This window comes from Crinia signifera, unplaced genomic scaffold (genome assembly GCF_055691185.1).
Source record: "Crinia signifera unplaced genomic scaffold, ASM5569118v1 HAP2_SCAFFOLD_389, whole genome shotgun sequence".
Taxonomy (NCBI): domain Eukaryota; kingdom Metazoa; phylum Chordata; class Amphibia; order Anura; family Myobatrachidae; genus Crinia; species Crinia signifera.
Window position 1 is genome coordinate 64,335 of NW_028142282.1, and position 19,601 is coordinate 83,935.

The following is a 19,601-nucleotide window of genomic DNA, read 5'->3' on the forward strand; positions in this document are numbered from 1 at the left end:
GCCTCGAGTGTCCCTACTTCACATCAACAGAAGCTGGGAGGTATGTTTTATGCACCAATAAAATATCTTTGTGTGTATTTCATGTGTTTGATGTGTTTATACAACATAAATGCAAGTTACCTCTAGATACATCAGTGAAATATGAAAATATTCTGAAATACGGAATAATCTGTTATCCAAAATTCTTCTGGTCCTGAGCATTTTGGATACGGGGTACTCAGCCTGTACATGTAGTCTGATAATAGTACATAGCTATATATGTGTGTTTGTCTTTCCTTCATCAGACCCTGCATCATCATCATCATCGCGCAGGGAGAGGAGAGGGAGCCTGGAGACCCTGCTCAATGAGTCCAAAGCCACGTGCGTCCTGTCCATAGACTGTCTCATCTGCTCCTTACCTGCTACAACTGTCTCTCACTGCACTGACTGAGAGCACTCTGAGGACAGTCTCTCATTGCACTAATTCTGAGGACAGTCTCTCATTGCGCTTACTCTGAGGATGGTCTCTCACTGCACTGACAGAGCACTCTATCAATGCATTGACTCTGAGGACAGTCTCTCATTGTGCTGACTCTGGGGGCGGTCTTTTATTGCAATGACAGTCTCTATATTTCCTCCCAGGTGTACTCTCTCTCTCTCCCTCTCTCTCTCTCTCTCTCTCTCTCTCTCTCTCTCTCTCTCTCTCTCTCTCTCTCTCTCTCTCTCTCTCTCTCTCTCTCTCTCTCTCTCTATCTATCTGTATATATATATATATATATATATATATATATATATATATATATACACAATCTGTAGTCCTCTACATATGACCATAAATATATAATCTATATAATGTCAGTAAATGTTTCTGTCCTTTCTCTTTGCTGAAGTGAGAACCTGACTGAGGATTCTGGGTCTTTCTTCCGCCGTTATGGAGGTTCCAAAAGAGGAGTGTTTCTTCGCTGGGCGCAGGATCGTACCTGCGGGTATAAGGTGAGTGATGTGTATGTAGTGCTTCGGGTATAAAGTGAGTGATGTGATTGTAGTGCCGTGGGTATAAGGTGAGTGATGTGTATGTAGTGCTGCAGGTATAAGGTGAGTGATGTGTATGTAGTGCTGTGGGTATAAGGTGAGTGACGTGTATGTAGTGCTGAGGGTATAAGGTGAGTGATGTGATTGTAGTGCCGTGGGTATAAGGTGAGTGACGTGTATGTAGTGCTGCGGGTATAAGGTGAGTGATGTGTATGTGGTGTTGAGGGTATAAGGTGAGTGATGTGTATGTAGTGCTGAGGGTATAAGGTGAGTGACGTGTATGTAGTGCTGCATGTATAAGGTGAGTGATGTGTATGTAGTGCTGCGGGTATAAGGTGAGTGATGTGTATGTAGTGCTGAGGGTATAAGTTGAGTGACGTGTATGTAGTGCTGCGGGTATAAGGTGAGTGATGTGTATGTAGTGCTGCGGGTATAAGGTGAGTGATGTGTATGTGGTGTTGAGGGTATAAGGTGAGTGATGTGTATGTAGTGCTGCGGGTATAAGGTGAGTGATGTGTATGTAGTGCTGAGGGTATAAGGTAAGTGATGTGTATGTAGAGCTGAGGGTATAAGGTGAGTGATGTGTATGTAGTGCTGCGGGTATAAGGTGAGTGATGTGTATGTAGTGCTGAGGGTATAAGGTGAGTGACGTGTATGTAGTGCTGCGGGTATAAGGTGAGTGATGTGTATGTAGTGTTGAGGGTATAAGGTGAGTGATGTGTATGTAGTGCTGAGGGTATAAGGTAAGTGACGTGTATGTAGTGCTGCGGGTATAAGGTGAGTGACGTGTATGTAGTGCTGCGGGTATAAGGTGAGTGATGTGTATGTAGTGCTGCGGGTATAAGGTGAGTGATATGTATGTAGTGCTGCGGATATAAGGTGAGTGATGTGATTGTAGTGCCGTGGGTATAAGGTGAGTGATGTGTATGTAGTGCTGCAGGTATAAGGTGAGTGATGTGAATGTAGTGCCATTGGTATAAGGTGAGTGATGTGTATGTAGTGCTGCGGGTATAAGGTAAGTGATGTGATTGTAGTGCCGTGGGTATAAGGTGAGTGACGTGTATGTAGTGCTGCAGGTATCAGGTGAGTGATGTGACTGTAGTGCCATTGGTATAAGGTGAGTCATGTGTAAGTAGTTCTGCGGGTATAAGGTGAGTGATATGTAGAGTATATAGTGCTGTGGGTATAAGGTGAGTGATGTGTATGTAGTGCTGCGGTTATAAGGTGAGTGACGTGAATGTAGTACCACGTGTATAAGGTGAGTGATGTGTATGTAGTGCTGCAGGAATAAGTTGGATGATGTGTATGTAGTGCTGCGGTTATTCGGTGAGTGACGTGTACAGTTTGTAGTGCTGCAGGTTTAAGTTGAGTGACGTGTATATAGTGCTGCGGGTATAAGCTGAGTGACGTGAATGTAGTGCTGCAGCTATAAGGTGAGTGATATGTATGTAGTGCTGCAGGTATAAGGTGAGTGAAGTGTAAGTAGTGCTGCGGGTATAAGGTTAGTGATATGTATGTAGTGCTGCAAATATAAGGTGAGTGATACTGTATGTAGTGCTGCGGGTATAAGGTAAGTGACGTGAATGTAGTGCTGCGGGTATAAGGTGAGTGACGTGAATGTAGTGCTGTGGGTATAAGGTGAGTGATGTGTATGTAGTGCTGTGGTTATAAGAAGAGTGACGTGAATGTAGTGCCACGTGTATAAGGTGAGTGATGTGTATGTAGTGCTGCAGGAATAAGGTAAATGACGTGTATGTAGTGCTGCGGTTATTAGGTGAGTGACGTGTACAGTTTGTAGTGCTGCAGGTTTAAGTTGAGTGAAGTGTATATAGTGCTGCGGGTATAAGCTGAGTGACGTGAATGTAGTGCTGCAGCTATAAGGTGAGTGATATGTATGTAGTGCTGCAGGTATAAGGTGAGTGAAGTGTATGTAGTGCTGCAGGTATAAGGTGAGTGATGTGTATGTAGTTCTGCTGGTATAAGGTGAGTGACATGAATGTAGTGTTGCGGGTATAAGGTTAGTGATATGTATGTAGTGCTGCAAGTATAAGGTGAGTGATACTGTATGTAGTGCTGCGGGTATAAGGTAAGTGAGGTGAATGTAGTGCTGCGGGTATAAGGTGAGTGACGTGAATGTAGTGCTGTGGGTATAAGGTGAGTGATGTGTATGTAGTGCTGTGGTTATAAGGTGAGTGACGTGAATGTAGTGCCACGTGTATAAGGTGAGTGATGTGTATGTAGTGCTGCAGGAATAAGGTGAATGACGTGTATGTAGTGCTGCGGTTATTAGGTGAGTGACGTGTACAGTTTGTAGTGCTGCAGGTTTAAGTTGAGTGACGTGTATATAGTGCTGCGGGTATAAGCTGAGTGACGTGAATGTAGTGCTGCAACTATAAGGTGAGTGATATGTATGTAGTGCTGCAGGTATAAGGTGAGTGAAGTGTATGTAGTGCTGAGGGTATAAGGTGAGTGATGTGTATGTAGTTCTGCTGGTATAAGGTGAGTGACGTGAATGTAGTGTTGCAGGTATAAGGTTAGTGATATGTATGTAGTGCTGCAAGTATAAGGTGAGTGATACTGTATGTAGTGCTGCGGGTATAAGGTGAGTGACATGAATTTAGTGCTGCGGGTATAAGGTGAGTGATGTGTATGTAATGTTGCAGGTAAAAGGTGAGTGACATGTATGTAGTGCTGCAGGTATAAGGTGAGTGACGTGAATGTAGTATTGCGGGTATAAGGTGAGTGACGTGAATGTAGAGCTGCAGGTATAAGGTGAGTGACATGAATGTAGTGCTACGGGTATAAGGTGAGTGACGTGTATGTAGTGTGGTGGGTATAAGGTGAGTGACGTGTATGTAGTGGTGCGGGTATAAGGTGAGTGACGTGAATGTAGTGCTGTGAGTATAAGGTGAGTGACGTGAATGTAGTGCTGTGGATATAAGGTGAGTGATGTGTATGTAGTGTTGCGGGTATAAGGTGAGTGACATGTATGTAGTGCTGCAGGTATAAGGTGAGTGATACTGTATGTATGTAGTGTTGCGGGTATAAGGTGAGTAACGTAAATGTAGTGCTGCAGGTATAAGGTAAGTGACATGAATGTAGTGCTGCAGGTTTAAGGTGAGTGATATGTATGTAGTGCTGCGGGTATAAGGAGAGTGACATGTATGAAGTGCTGCGGGTATAACATGAGTGACATGTATGTAGTGTTACAGGTATAAAGCGAGTGATGTGTATGTAGTGCTGTGGGTTTAAGGTGACTGATGTGTATGTAGTGTTATGGGTATAAGGTGAGTGACGTGCATGTAGTGTTGCGGGTATAAGGTGAGTGATGTGTATGTAGTGTTCCGGGTATTAGGTGAGTGATGTGTATGTAGTGTTGCGGTTATAAGGTGAGTGACGTGTATGTAGTGTTGCTATTATAAGGTGAGTGACATGTATGTAGTGTTGCGGGTATAAGGTGAGTGATATTGTATGTAGTGCTGCGGGTATAAGGTGAGTAATGTGAATGAAGTGCTGCAGGTATAAGGTGAGTGACGTGAATGTAGTGCTGCAGGTATAAGGTGAGTGACGTGTATTTAGTGCTGTGGGTATAAGGTGAGTGAGGTGTATGTAGTGTTGCGGGTATAAGGTGAGTGAGGTGTATGTAGTGCTGCGGGTATAAGGAGAGTGACCTGTATGCAGTGCTGCGGGTATAAGTTGAGTGACGTGTATGTAGTGCTGCGGATATAAGGTTAGTGACGTGTACTATAGTGTTGTGGGTATAAGGTGAGTGACGTGTATGTAGTGCTGCGGGTATAAGGAGAGTGACGTGTATGTAGTGCTGCGGGTATAAGGACAGTGATGTGTATGTAGTGCTGCGGGTATATGGAGAGTGACATGAATGTAGTGCTGCGGGTATATGGAGAGTGACGTGTATGTAGTGCTGCGAGTATAAGGAGAGTGACATGTATGTAGTGTTAAGGGTATAAGGTGAGTGACGTGTATGTAGTGCTGCGGGTATAAGGAGAGTGACGTGTATGCAGTGCTGCGGGTATAAGTTGAGTGACATGTATGTAGTGCTGCGGGTATAAGGTTAGTGACGTGTACTATAGTGTTGTGGGTATAAGGTGAGTGACGTGTATGTAGTGCTGCGGGTATAAGGAGAGTGACGTGTATGTAGTGCTGCGGGTATAAGGACAGTGACGTGTACGTAGTGCTGCCGGTATATGGAGAGTGACATGAATGTAGTGCTGCGGGTATATGGAGAGTGACCTGTATGTAGTGATGCGGGTATAAGGAGAGTGACATGTATGTAATGTTGAGGGTATAAGGTGAGTGACGTGTATGTAGTGCTGCGGGTATAAGTTGAGTGACATGTATGTAGTGCTGCGGGTATAAGGTTAGTGACGTGTACTATAGTGTTGTGGATATAAGGTGAGTGATGCGTATGTAGTGCTGCGGGTATAAGGAGAGTGACGTGTATGTAGTGCTGCAGGTATAAGTTGAGTGGCGTGTATGTAGTGCTGCGGGTATAAGGAGAGTGACGTGTATGTAGTGCTGCGGGTATATGGAGAGTTACGTGTATTTAGTGCTGCGGGTATATGGAGAGTGACGTGTATGTAGTGCTGTGGGTATAAGGAGAGTGACGTGTATGTAGTGCTGCGGGTATATGTAGAGTTACGTGTATTTAGTGCTGCGGGTATATGGAGAGTGACGTGTATGTAGTGCTGCGGGTATATGGAGAGTGACGTGTATGTAGTGCTGCGGGTATAAGGAGAGTGACGTGTATGTTGTGTTGAGGGTATAAGGAGAGTGATGTGTATGTAGTGCTGCGGGTATAAGGTGAGTGACGTGTATGTAGTGTTGCGGGTATATGGAGAGTGACATGAATGTAGTGCTGCGGGTATATGGAGAGTGACGTGTATGTAGTGCTGCGGGTATAAGGAGAGTGACATGTATGTAGTGTTGAGGGTATAAGGTGAGTGACGTGTATGTAGTGCTGCGGGTATAAGGAGAGTGATGTGTATGCAGTGCTGCGGGTATAAGTTGAGTGACATGTATGTAGTGCTGCGGGTATAAGGTTAGTGACGTGTACTATAGTGTTGTGGGTATAAGGTGAGTGACGTGTATGTAGTGCTGCGGGTATAAGGAGAGTGACGTGTATGTAGTGCTGCGGGTATAAGGACAGTGACGTGTATGTAGTGCTGCGGGTATATGGAGAGTGACATGAATGTATTGCTGCGGGTATATGGAGAGTGACGTGTATGTAGTGCTGCGGGTATAAGGAGAGTGACATGTATGTAATGTTGAGGGTATAAGGTGAGTGACGTTTATGTAGTGCTGCGGGTATAAGGTTAGTGACGTGTACTATAGTGTTGTGGATATAAGGTGAGTGACGCGTATGTAGTGCTGCGGGTATAAGGAGAGTGATGTGTATGTAGTGCTGCAGGTATAAGTTGAGTGGCGTGTATGTAGTGCTGTGGGTATAAGGAGAGTTACGTGTATGTAGTGCTGCGGGTATATGGAGAGTTACGTGTATTTAGTGCTGCGGGTATATGGAGAGTGACGTGTATGTAGTGCTGTGGGTATAAGGAGAGTGATGTGTATGTAGTGCTGCGGGTATATGGAGAGTTACGTGTATTAAGTGCTGCGGGTATATGGAGAGTGACGTGTATGTAGTGCTGCGGGTATATGGAGAGTGACGTGTATGTAGTGCTGCGGGTATAAGGAGAGTGACGTGTATGTTGTGTTGAGGGTATAAGGAGAGTGACGTGTATTTAGTGCTGCGGGTATAAGGTGAGTGACGTGTATGTAGTGTTGCAGGTATAAGGAGAGTGACGTGTATGTAGTGCTGTGGGTATATGGAGAGTGACGTGTATGTAGTGCTGCGGGTATATGGAGAGTGGCGTGTATGTTGTGTTGAGGGTATAAGGAGAGTGACGTGTATGTAGTGCTGCGGGTATAAGGAGAGTGACGTGTATGTAGTGTTGAGGGTATAAGGGTGAGTGACGTGTATGTAGTGCTGCGGGTATAAGGTGAGTGACGTGTATGTAGTGTTGCGGGTATAAGGTGAGTGACTTGTATGTAGTGCTGCGGGTATAAGGTGAGTGACTTGTATGTAGTGCTGCGGGTATATAGAGAGTGACGTGTATGTAGTGTTGATGGTATATGGTGAGTGATGTGTATGTAGTGCTGCGGGTATAAGGAGAGTGACGTGTATGTAGTGCTGCGGGTATAAGTTGAGTGACGTGTATGTAGTGCTGCGGGAATAAGGTGAGTGATGTATATGTAGTGCTGCGGGTATAAGGTGAGTGATGTGTATGTAGTGCTGAGGGTATAAGGTAAGTGATGTGTATGTAGTGCTGAGGGTATAAGGTGAGTGATGTGTATGTAGTGCTGCGGGTATAAGGTGAGTGATGTGTATGTAGTGCTGCGGGTATAAGGTGAGTGATGTGTATGTAGTGCTGCGAGTATAAGGTGAGTGATGTGTATGTAGTGCTGTGGGTATAAGGTGAGTGATGTGTATGTAGTGCTGAGGGTATAAGGTGAGTGATGTGTATGTAGTGCTGCGTGTATAAGGTGAGTGATGTGTATGTGGTGCTGCTGGTATAAGGTGAGTGATGTGTATGTAGTGCTGCGGGTATAAGGTAAGTGATGTGTATGTAGTGCTGAGGGTATAAGGTGAGTGATGTGTATGTAGTGCTGCGTGTATAAGGTGAGTGATGTGTATGTAGTGTTGAGGGTATAAGGTGAGTGATGTGTATGTAGTGTTGAGGGTATAAGGTGAGTGACGTGTATGTAGTGCTGTGGGTATAAGGTGAGTGATGTGTATGTAATGCTGAGGGTATAAGTTGAGTGATGTGTATGTAGTGCTGCGGGTATAAGGTGAGTGATGTGTATGTAGTGCTGAGGGTATAAGTTGAGTGACATGTATGTAGTGCTGCGTGTATAAGGTGAGTGATGTGTATGTAGTGTTGAGGGTATAAGGTGAGTGATGTGTATGTAGTGCTGCGTGCAGGGCCGGCTCTACCATTAGGCAGCTTTAGGCAGCTGCCTAGGGTGCCAGGATCTGGGGGGCGCCACCAAGTCTGCCTATCAAAAAATCATGGCTGTCTATGAGGAATGTGCAACTTCTAAGACCTCACCACCAATGTTCCCTCTAAATTTACGAAGGCTGTGTGCAGCTAAAGATTTTGGTTGTGCAACTTTGGAATGAAATTTACATTTTTGTGCGTCACTTATATATAACTGGAAAATGACGTTCAGCATTTGTGTTAACTTTACTTCAAAATGATATTAAACATTTAAACATCCAAAATAGAGTACACAATGTAGTTATTGGGTGAAACACACATTAATTGAGTCCACAACTGCAAAAAGGGACCAGTGCTGCTTTGTGCGCTCAGTTGTAATGTCTGTGCGCACGCTCGTCAAGGTGTGTGCGCGCGCACGTGCGCACAGCTTAGAGGGAACACTGCTCACCACCATACTTTTCCTTGAGGCATACTTCCCTACTTTACTGCCCTCTCCTCCTTGTACTCTGTTGTGGGTGTCAAAGGAAGGCCTCCAAAGAAAGCAGGGGACTTGTCCATCTTCCCGAGAAGGACTGGGAGGACCAAACGATTTTTGGGAGCCTCCTTGGGGGGGGGCAGTAGGTTAAAGTTTTGCCTAGGGTGCTGAGAAGCCTTACACCGGCCCTGGCTGCGTGTATAAGGTGAGTGATGTGTATGTAGTGTTGAGGGTATAAGGTGAGTGACGTGTATGTAGTGCTGCGGGTATAAGTTGAGTGACATGTATGTAGTGCTGCGTGTATAAGGTGAGTGATGTGTATGTAGTGCTGCGTGTATAAGGTGAGTGATGTGTATGTAGTGTTGAGGGTATAAGGTGAGTGATGTGTATGTAGTGCTGCGTGTATAAGGTGAGTGATGTGTATGTAGTGTTGAGGGTATAAGGTGAGTGATGTGTATGTAGTGCTGCGGGTATAAGGTGAGTGACGTGTATGTAGTGCTGCGTGTATAAGGTAAGTGATGTGTATGTAGTGCTGCGGGTATAAGGTGAGTGATGTGTATGTAGTGCTGCGGGTATAAGGTGAGTGAGGTGTATGTAGTGTTGAGGGTATAAGGTGAGTGATGTGTATGTAGTGCTGAGGGTATAAGGTGAGTGATGTGTATGTAGTGCTGAGGGTATAAGGTGAGTGATGTGTATGTAATGTTGAGGGTATAAGTTGAGTGACGTGTATGTAGTGCTGCGGGTATAAGGTGAGTGAGGTGTATGTAGTGTTGAGGGTATAAGTTGAGTGACGTGTATGTGGTGCTGCGGGTATAAGGTGAGTGATGTGTATGTAGTGCTGCGGGTATAAGGTGAGTGATGTGTATGTAGTGCTGCGGGTATAAGGTGAGTGATGTGTATGTAGTGTTGAGGGTATGAGGTGAGTGATGTGTATGTGGTGCTGAGGGTATAAGGTGAGTGATGTGTATGTAGTGCTGCGGGTATAAGGTGAGTGACGTGTATGTAGTGTTGCGGGTATAAGGTGAGTGACTTGTATGTAGTGCTGCGGGTATAAGGTGAGTGACTTGTATGTAGTGCTGCGGGTATATAGAGAGTGACGTGTATGTAGTGTTGATGGTATATGGTGAGTGATGTGTATGTAGTGCTGCGGGTATAAGGAGAGTGACGTGTATGTAGTGCTGCGGGTATGTTGAGTGACGTGTATGTAGTGCTGCGGGTATAAGGTGAGTGATGTACTGTATATGTAGTGCTGCGGGTATAAGGTGAGTGATGTGTATGTAGTGCTGAGGGTATAAGGTAAGTGATGTGTATGTAGTGCTGAGGGTATAAGGTGAGTGATGTGTATGTAGTGCTGCGGGTATAAGGTGAGTGATGTGTATGTAGTGCTGCGGGTATAAGGTGAGTGATGTGTATGTAGTGCTGCGAGTATAAGGTGAGTGATGTGTATGTAGTGCTGTGGGTATAAGGTGAGTGATGTGTATGTAGTGCTGAGGGTATAAAGTGAGTGATGTGTATGTAGTGCTGCGTGTATAAGGTGAGTGATGTTTATGTGGTGCTGCGGGTATAAGGTGAGTGATGTGTATGTAGTGCTGCGGGTATAAGGTAAGTGATGTGTATGTAGTGCTGAGGGTATAAGGTGAGTGATGTGTATGTAGTGCTGCGTGTATAAGGTGAGTGATGTGTATGTAGTGTTGAGGGTATAAGGTGAGTGATGTGTATGTAGTGTTGAGGGTATAAGGTGAGTGACGTGTATGTAGTGCTGCGGGTATAAGGTGAGTGATGTGTATGTAGTGCTGAGGGTATAAGTTGAGTGATGTGTATGTAGTGCTGCGGGTATAAGGTGAGTGATGTGTATGTAGTGCTGACTGTATAAGTTGAGTGACATGTATGTAGTGCTGCGTGTATAAGGTGAGTGATGTGTATGTAGTGTTGAGGGTATAAGGTGAGTGATGTGTATGTAGTGCTGCGTGTATAAGGTGAGTGATGTGTATGTAGTGTTGAGGGTATAAGGTGAGTGACGTGTATGTAGTGCTGCGGGTATAAGTTGAGTGACATGTATGTAGTGCTGCGTGTATTAGGTGAGTGATGTGTATGTAGTGCTGCGTGTATAAGGTGAGTGATGTGTATGTAGTGTTGAGGGTATAAGGTGAGTGATGTGTATGTAGTGCTGCGTGTATAAGGTGAGTGATGTGTATGTAGTGTTGAGGGTATAAGGTGAGTGATGTGTATGTAGTGCTGCGGGTATAAGGTGAGTGACGTGTATGTAGAGCTGCGTGTATAAGGTAAGTGATGTGTATGTAGTGCTGCGGGTATAAGATGAGTGATGTGTATGTAGTGCTGCGGGTATAAGGTGAGTGAGGTGTATGTAGTGTTGAGGGTATAAGGTGAGTGATGTGTATGTAGTGCTGAGGGTATAAGGTGAGTGATGTGTATGTAGTGCTGAGGGTATAAGGTGAGTGATGTGTATGTAATGTTGAGGGTATAAGTTGAGTGACGTTTATGTAGTGCTGCGGGTATAAGGTGAGTGAGGTGTATGTAGTGTTGAGGGTATAAGTTGAGTGACGTGTATGTGGTGCTGCGGGTATAAGGTGAGTGATGTGTATGTAGTGCTGCGGGTATAAGGTGAGTGATGTGTATGTAGTGCTGCGGGTATAAGGTGAGTGATGTGTATGTAGTGCTGAGGGTATAAGGTGAGTGATGTGTATGTAGTGCTGCGGGTATAAGGTGAGTGATGTGTATGTAGTGCTGCGGGTATAAGGTGAGTGATGTGTATGTGGTGCTGAGGGTATAAGGTGAGTGATGTGTATGTAGTGCTGCGGGTATAAGGTGAGTGATGTGTATGTAGTGCTGCGGGTATAAGGTGAGTGATGTGTATGTAGTGTTGAGGGTATAAGGTGAGTGATGTGTATGTAGTGCTGCGGGTATAAGGTGAGTGAAGTGTATGTAGTGCTGCGGGTATAAGATGAGTGATGTGTATGTAGTGCTGTGTGTATAAGGTGAGTGATGTGTATGTGGTGCTGAGGGAATAAGGTGAGTGATGTGTATGTAGTGCTGCGGGTATAAGGTGAGTGATGTGTATGTAGTGCTGCGGGTATAAGGTGAGTGATGTGTATGTAGTGTTGAGGGTATAAGGTGAGTGATGTGTATGTAGTGCTGCGTGTATAAGGTGAGTGATGTGTATGTAGTGCTGCGGGTATAAGATGAGTGATGTGTATGTAGTGCTGTGGGTATAAGGTGAGTGATGTGTATGTGGTGCTGAGGGTATAAGGTGAGTGATGTGTATGTAGTGCTGCGGGTATAAGGTGAGTGATGTGTATGTAGTGCTGCGGGTATAAGGTGAGTGATTTGTATGTAGTGTTGAGGGTATAAGGTGAGTGATGTGTATGTAGTGCTGCGGGTATAAGATGAGTGATGTGTATGTAGTGCTGCGGGTATAAGATGAGTGATGTGTATGTAGTGCTGCGGGTATAAGGTAAGTGATGTGTATGTGGTGCTGCAGGAATAAGGTGAGTGATGTGTATGTAGTGTTGAGGGTATAAGTTGAGTGATGTGTATGTAGTGCTGCGGGTATAAGGTGAGTGATGTGTATGTAGTGCTGCGGGTATAAGGTAAGTGATGTGTATGTGGAGCTGCAGGAATAAGGTGAGTGATGTGTATGTAGTGTTGAGGGTATAAGGTGAGTGATGTGTATGTAGTGCTGCGGGTATAAGGTGAGTGATGTGTATGTAGTGCTGCGGGTATAAGGTGAGTGATGTGTAAGTAGTGTTGAGGGTATAAGGTGAGTGATGTGTATGTAGTGCTGCGGGTATAAGGTGAGTGATGTGTATGTAGTGCTGCGGGTATAAGGTAAGTGATGTGTATGTAGTGCTGCGGGTATAAGGTGAGTGATGTGTATGTTGTGCCGCGGGTATAAGGTGAGTGATGTGTATGTAGTGCTGAGGGTATAAGTTGAGTCACGTGTATGTAGTGCTGCGGGTATAAGGTGAGTGATGTGTATGTAGTGCTGAGGGTATAAGGTGAGTGATGTGTATGTAGTGCTGCGGGTATAAGGTGAGTGATGTGTATGTAGTGCTGCGGGTATAAGGTGAGTGACGTGTATCTAGTGCTGAGGGTATAAGGTGAGTGACGTGTATGTGGTGCTGCGGGTATAAGGTGAGTGATGTGTATGTAGTGCTGCGGGTATAAGGTGAGTGACGTATATGTAGTGCTGCAGGTATAAGGTGAGTGACGTGTATGTAGTGCTGCAGGTATAAGGTGAGTGATGTGTATGTAGTGCTGCGGGTATAAGGTGAGTGATGTGTATGTGGTGCTGCGGGTATAAGGTGAGTGATGTGTATGTGGTGCTGCGTGTATAAGGTGAGTGATGTGTATGTTGTGCTGCGGGTATAAGGTGAGTGATGTGTATGTAGTGCTGCGGGTATAAGGTGAGTGATGTGTATGTAGTGCTGCGGGTATAAGGTGAGTGACGTGTATGTAGTGCTGCAGGTATAAGGTGAGTGACGTGTATGTAGTGCTGCAGGTATAAGGTGAGTGACGTGTATGTAGTGCTGCAGGTATAAGGTGAGTGACGTGTATGTAGTGCTGCGGGTATAAGGTGAGTGATGTGTATGTAGTGCTGAGGGTATAAGGTGAGTGATGTGTATGTAGTGTTGAGGGTATAAGGTGAGTGATGTGTATGTAGTGCTGCGGGTATAAGGTGAGTAACGTGTATGTAGTGTTGAGGGTATAAGTTGAGTGACGTGTATGTGGTGCTGCGGGTATAAGGTGAGTGATGTGTATGTAGTGCTGCGGGTATAAGGTGAGTGATGTGTATGTAGTGCTGAGGGTATAAGGTGAGTGATGTGTATGTAGTGCTGCGGGTATAAGGTGAGTGATGTGTATGTAGTGCTGCGGGTATAAGGTGAGTGATGTGTATGTAGTGCTGCGGGTATAAGGTGAGTGATGTGTATGTAGTGCTGAGGGTATAAGGTGAGTGATGTGTATGTAGTGCTGCGGGTATAAGGTGAGTGATGTGTATGTAGTGCTGCGGGTATAAGGTGAGTGATGTGTATGTAGTGCTGCGGGTATAAGGTGAGTGATGGGTATGTAGTGCTGAGGGTATAAGGTGAGTGATGTGTATGTAGTGTTGAGGGTATAAGGTGAGTGATGTGTATGTAGTGCTGCGGGTATAAGGTGAGTAACGTGTATGTAGTGTTGAGGGTATAAGTTGAGTGACGTGTATGTGGTGCTGCGGGTATAAGGTGAGTGATGTGTATGTAGTGCTGCGGGTATAAGGTGAGTGATGTGTATGTAGTGTTGAGGGTATAAGGTGAGTGATGTGTATGTAGTGCTGCGGGTATAAGGTGAGTGATGTGTATGTAGTGCTGTGGGTATAAGGTGAGTGATGTGTATGTAGTGTTGAGGGTATAAGGTGAGTGATGTGTATGTGGTGCTGCGGGTATAAGGTGAGTGATGTGTATGTAGTGCTGCGGGTATAAGGTGAGTGATGTGTATGTAGTGTTGAGGGTATAAGGTGAGTGATGTGTATGTAGTGCTGCGTGTATAAGGTGAGTGATGTGTATGTAGTGCTGCGGGTATAAGGTGAGTGATGTGTATGTAGTGTTGAGGGTATAAGGTGAGTGATGTGTATGTGGTGCTGCGGGTATAAGGTGAGTGATGTGTATGTAGTGCTGCGGGTATAAGGTGAGTGATGTGTATGTAGTGTTGAGGGTATAAGGTGAGTGATGTGTATGTAGTGCTGCGTGTATAAGGTGAGTGATGTGTATGTAGTGCTGCGGGTATAAGGTGAGTGATGTGTATGTAGTGTTGAGGGTATAAGGTGAGTGATGTGTATGTAGTGCTGCGGGTATAAGGTGAGTGATGTGTATGTAGTGCTGCGGGTATAAGGTGAGTGATGTGTATGTAGTGCTGCGGGTATAAGGTGAGTGATGTGTATGTTGTGCCGCGGGTATAAGGTGAGTGATGTGTATGTAGTGCTGAGGGTATAAGGTGAGTGACGTGTATGTAGTGCTGCGGGTATAAGGTAAGTGATGTGTATGTAGTGCTGCGGGTATAAGGTGAGTGATGTGTATGTAGTGCTGCGGGTATAAGGTGAGTGATGTGTATGTAGTGCTGCGGGTATAAGGTGAGTGATGTGTATGTAGTGCTGCGGGTATAAGGTGAGTGATGTGTATGTAGTGCTGAGGGTATAAGGTGAGTGACGTGTATGTAGTGCTGAGGGTATAAGTTGAGTGACGTGTATGTAGTGCTGAGGGTATAAGGTGAGTGATGTGTATGTAGTGCTGAGGGTATAAGGTGAGTGATGTGTATGTAGTGCTGCGGGTATAAGGTGAGTGATGTGTATGTAGTGCTGCGGGTATAAGGTGAGTGATGTGTAAGTAGTGTTGAGGGTATAAGGTGAGTGATGTGTATGTAGTGCTGCGGGTATAAGGTGAGTGATGTGTATGTAGTGCTGCGGGTATAAGGTAAGTGATGTGTATGTAGTGCTGCGGGTATAAGGTGAGTGATGTGTATGTAGTGCTGCGGGTATAAGGTGAGTGATGTGTATGTAGTGTTGAGGGTATAAGGTGAGTGATGTGTATGTAGTGCTGCGGGTATAAGGTGAGTGATGTGTATGTAGTGTTGAGGGTATAAGGTGAGTGATGTGTATGTAGTGTTGAGGGTATAAGGTGAGTGACGTGTATGTAGTGCTGCGTGTATAAGGTGAGTGATGTGTATGTAGTGTTGAGGGTATAAGGTGAGTGATGTGTACAGTATGTAGTGTTGAGGGTATAAGGTGAGTGATGTGTACAGTATGTAGTGCTGCGGGTATAAGGTGAGTGATGTGTGTGTAGTGTTGAGGGTATAAGTTGAGTGACGTGTATGTAGTGCTGCGTGTATAAGGTGAGTGATGTGTATGTAGTGCTGCGGGTATAAGGTGAGTGATGTGTGTGTAGTGTTGAGGGTATAAGTTGAGTGACGTGTATGTAGTGCTGCGTGTATAAGGTGAGTGATGTGTATGTGGTGCTGCAGTGAGTCCTGGACAAAGTTGGATACTTTGCTGAGTATTCTCTCCTCTATATCAATAATGAATATGTTATAAATAGAAGAGGCTCCAGCATCGATCACTGTGGTGCCCCACTTAGTACTGGTACCCAACCTGAAAATGCATCATTGACCACCACTCTCTGTACCTGAGCACCCGGAGCCGACTGTACGGCGATGGTGGTCCCAGGGGCAGATTGCCCTGTCTGTCTCACAGATGATAGAATCCCTTACCACCACCACAATCTGCCTTGGAGTCTGGGATTCCTCATGGTCCCTCCAGTACTGAAGTGTAACGTCTGCAGTAGCCTCATCCATTCTGGGGAACCTTCTGGGATTGGTCAGGTCAGCACTGGCCTGTCTCTTCCTCCCCCTACTCCCCCCTGATCCTCTAATGCTTCCACTGTGAGACAAAAGCTTTCTTCTAATCTGGCAATGTCCCTCAGTCTTGTGATGGTGAGCCCTAGATCAGAGATCCAAGTGCATATCACCCACGATCCTCTGATACAGCTGTGCATACCAGTGGCTGAGCTTGGCAGTGGGTAGCCCAGGTACATAATATGATTGGGGACCCTCCTCTACTCCAACCCAGCGTATATCCACGTTCCACCACACACGCTGGGCCAGATTCTGTAAGCTTCAAAAGTGATAAAATGGAGAGTGATAAACAACCAGCCAATCAGCTCCTGTCTGACACAGTCTGTGACATGGCAGGTAGGAGCTGATTGGCTGGTGGTTTATCACTCTCCATTTTATCACTTTTGAAGTGTAGAGAATCTGGCCCGCTATCACCGACACAGCGTCTCCTGCACCGCATCTGCTGCATACAGTATCTGAATGTTAATACTCACTTCCTGCCTCCGTCCAATCCGGTCTTTAGTTGGGAACAGTAGTTGCTATCACCATGCTGAGATACAGCAGGAGTGGTAGCTCCTATGACCAGGATGAGGTACAGTGGGAGTGGTAGTTCCTATCTCCGGGCTGAGGTAAAGCAGGAGTGGTAGTTCCTATGACCAGGATGAGGTACAGCAGGAGTGGTAGTTCCTATGACCAGGATGAGGTACAGCAGGAGTGGTAGTTCCTATCTCCGGGCTAAGGTACAGCAGGAGTGGTAGTTCCTATGACCAGGATGAGGTACAGCAGGAGTGGTAGTTCCTATGACCAGGATGAGGTACAGCAGGAGTGGTAGTTCCTATGACCAGGATGAGGTACAGCAGGAGTGGTAGTTCCTATCTCCGGGCTGAGGTACAGCAGGAGTGGTAGTTCCAATCCATTCTTAACGCTGCTGCTAGGCTCATCTTCCTCTCCCGCCGCTCTACATCCGCCTCCCCCTCTGTCTATCTCTTCACTGGCTCCCCATTCCTTTCCGAGTTCTCATTAAACTCCTCACCACCACCTACAAGGCTCTCTCCTCCTCCACAGCTCCCTACCTCTCTTCACTGATCTCTATCCACACTCCCTCCCGTCCTCTTCGCTCCATCGCTGACCGCCGACTGACCTCTCACCTAATCACCTCCTCCCACTCCCGTGTCCAAGACTTCTCTCGCGCTGCCCCCCTGCACTGGAACAACCTCCCGCCACCCATCAGGCTATCTGATTCCCTTACCTCCTTCAAGCGCTCCCTCAAAACCCACTTTTTTCGACTAGCCTATCCCTCCTCCTAACCTCTTTTGATCCTCCTATCCTGCCTCCGTTCCCCTCCGTTCCTACTTATCCTATTGTATTTCGTTCGTCCACCCACCTATTTTTAGTATGTTAACTCTTATGAGCAGGGCCCTCCTTCCTCACGTACTCACCCTACCTCATTACCTCACCTGTGCTCCTGTCCTGTTCTTCCCTTCCTCTACTTCATCTTCGGTCTCCTTGACTATTTTGACACCTACTTCTGAACTGATGCTGATTTTAGTTCTACCAGCTATACCCCTATTTATACTGTATCTTTCTACACACCCTGTACATTACCTTGTAATTTGTTTTTTTTTTGTTTGCTATGTACGGCGCTGCGGACACTTTGTGGCGCCTTATAAATAAACGTACTACTACTACTACTACTACTATGACCAGGATGAGGTACAGCAGGAGTGGTAGTTCCTATGACCAGGATGAGGTACAGTGGGAGTGGTAGTTCCTATGACCAGGATGAGGTACAGTGGGAGTTGTAGGTGTATCCACAGGCTGAGGTACGATGGGAGTGGTAGTTCCTATGACCAGGATGAGGTACAGTGGGAGTGGTAGTTCCTATCTCCGGGCTGAGGTATGGTGGGAGTTGTAGGTGTATCCACAGGCTGAGGTACGATGGGAGTGGTAGTTCCTATCCCTGGGCTGATGGACACTTGTATGTTTGCAGTTACTGTACTGGGAGATGTCCCATTTGCTGTGGTTCGTGTGTGTGTGTGTGTGTGGTGTGTGTGTGTGTGCCGCATCACCCCGCGTAACACCCTAATATTTTTGCAGCACGTGGTCATTACAAATTTCAGCACATCCTGGGTAGATGGCATGGCTCTTTGTGCCCTTCTGCACTCGTACCTCCCAGAGGCAATCCCGTATTCGCAGCTCCGCCCCCTGGAGAAGGTAGGCATATTCCGCGTTCTGCTGTCATTACACAGTATCATCACATGATCACACCCCAAACGGGGTGATTGCCGGACATTTAGCCAACATGTTCTCTCTCTACCAGAGGAAGAATCTGCAGCTGGCGTTCCATGTCGCCGACAGCGTCGGTATACCCCCCCTGCTGGTAAGCCCCTCTCCCATCTCCTACTCCGCTCTCCTTCATCCTCCCCGACCATGACTCTGATGCCTCCTTCTTCATTGCAGACCCCAGACCACATGCTCCAGGCACAGGGCCCAGACTGGCAGAAAGTTCTCCTCTACGTGGAATCCATCTACCAGAAATTTGAGGCATGAAGGAGGCACCTGAGGATGACAAACCTCATCGTAGTCTAATACAATATGATTGGAAGATCTCTCACAACCCCCTCCCCGTATTATACACAGAGGACTGCGGGAGCTGGTTTATTTATTGGCCTGTGGTCTACAGTATCCATGATGTCCTCTGATGACTCAGATATTGCCGGCAGCCTCCTCCATATAACTGATGGACCCGGATGAGGACTGATTGCTCCTGGCTGATCATTTGATATACTGGGTCCGCACGGAGCTTCTGGGAGTTCCACAATGGATAAGGGTGCATGACTAATGGACCGAATGCTTAGTTAGATTGTGAAGAGGAATATAGTGGAGATGGCTGTAAGTGATGCTGCCGAGTGGAGTGTGAGTGGAATTCTACAATGAGCCTCAATGTCCTTGTGCCATAACATAAACCATTTATTTCCACCTGGTGTCTGCGTTCTCATGCGATCACACATCATGGAAGCGGTAACATCTGTGGATATTGTCGTGGGGAAACTGACCCCGGTAAGGTGGTAGGACTCCGTACTGCCAGGTTGCCAGCTATAGTTATTACTGCAGGTTGTCCTCATTATAGCGGAGGGTGGCCTGTGCATAAAGGTGGTGCTATTAGAGTATCAGGGGCGCTATCCGGCCCCATCCCTGCCATGAGGAGTACACAGGGGACTCTTCCAATACTGTACTATGGGGTCTGCAAAATTAGTATTACCCAGAAAAGGAGGGGTGGGGGGACGACAACACATAGGATAGTCCCCAGAGGAACGTAGGATAGTCCATAAAGCAATATAGGATAGTCCCCAGAGGATCGTAGGATAGTCACTATAGAAATGTAGGATAGTCCCCAGATAGGATAGTCCATAAAGCAATATAGGATAGTCCCCAGAGGATCGTAGGATAGTTCCCATAGAAATGTAGGATAGTCCCCAGAGGAAAATAGGATAGTCCCTATAGAAATGTAGGATAGTCTCTATAGAAATGTTGGATAGTCATCGGAGTAATATAGGATAGTCCCCAGAGGAACGTAGGTAGTCCCTATAGAAATGTAGGACATTTACCAGAGGAACGTAGGACGGCCCCTATAGAAATGTAGGATAGTCCCCAGAGGAACGTAGGATAGTCCCTATAGAAATGTAGGATAGTCCCCAGAGGAACGTAGGATAGTCCCTATA

General features: G+C 46.1%; 1 protein-coding gene across 1 annotated transcript in view; it reads left to right on the forward strand.

The window, feature by feature from the left end:
• The window catches only part of LOC146055229 (uncharacterized), an 82,504-nt gene extending 63,646 nt beyond the window's left edge, over positions 1-18,858 (forward strand). Inside the window, exons 9-13 of the mRNA XM_083168223.1 lie at positions 285-360; positions 870-972; positions 17,977-18,093; positions 18,200-18,259; positions 18,340-18,858. Coding sequence (XP_083024349.1) covers positions 285-360; positions 870-972; positions 17,977-18,093; positions 18,200-18,259; positions 18,340-18,429 — 446 coding nt within the window. The 3' untranslated portion in view covers positions 18,430-18,858. The remainder of the gene's footprint in view (positions 1-284; positions 361-869; positions 973-17,976; positions 18,094-18,199; positions 18,260-18,339) is intronic.
• The last annotated feature ends 743 nt before the right edge of the window (positions 18,859-19,601 follow it).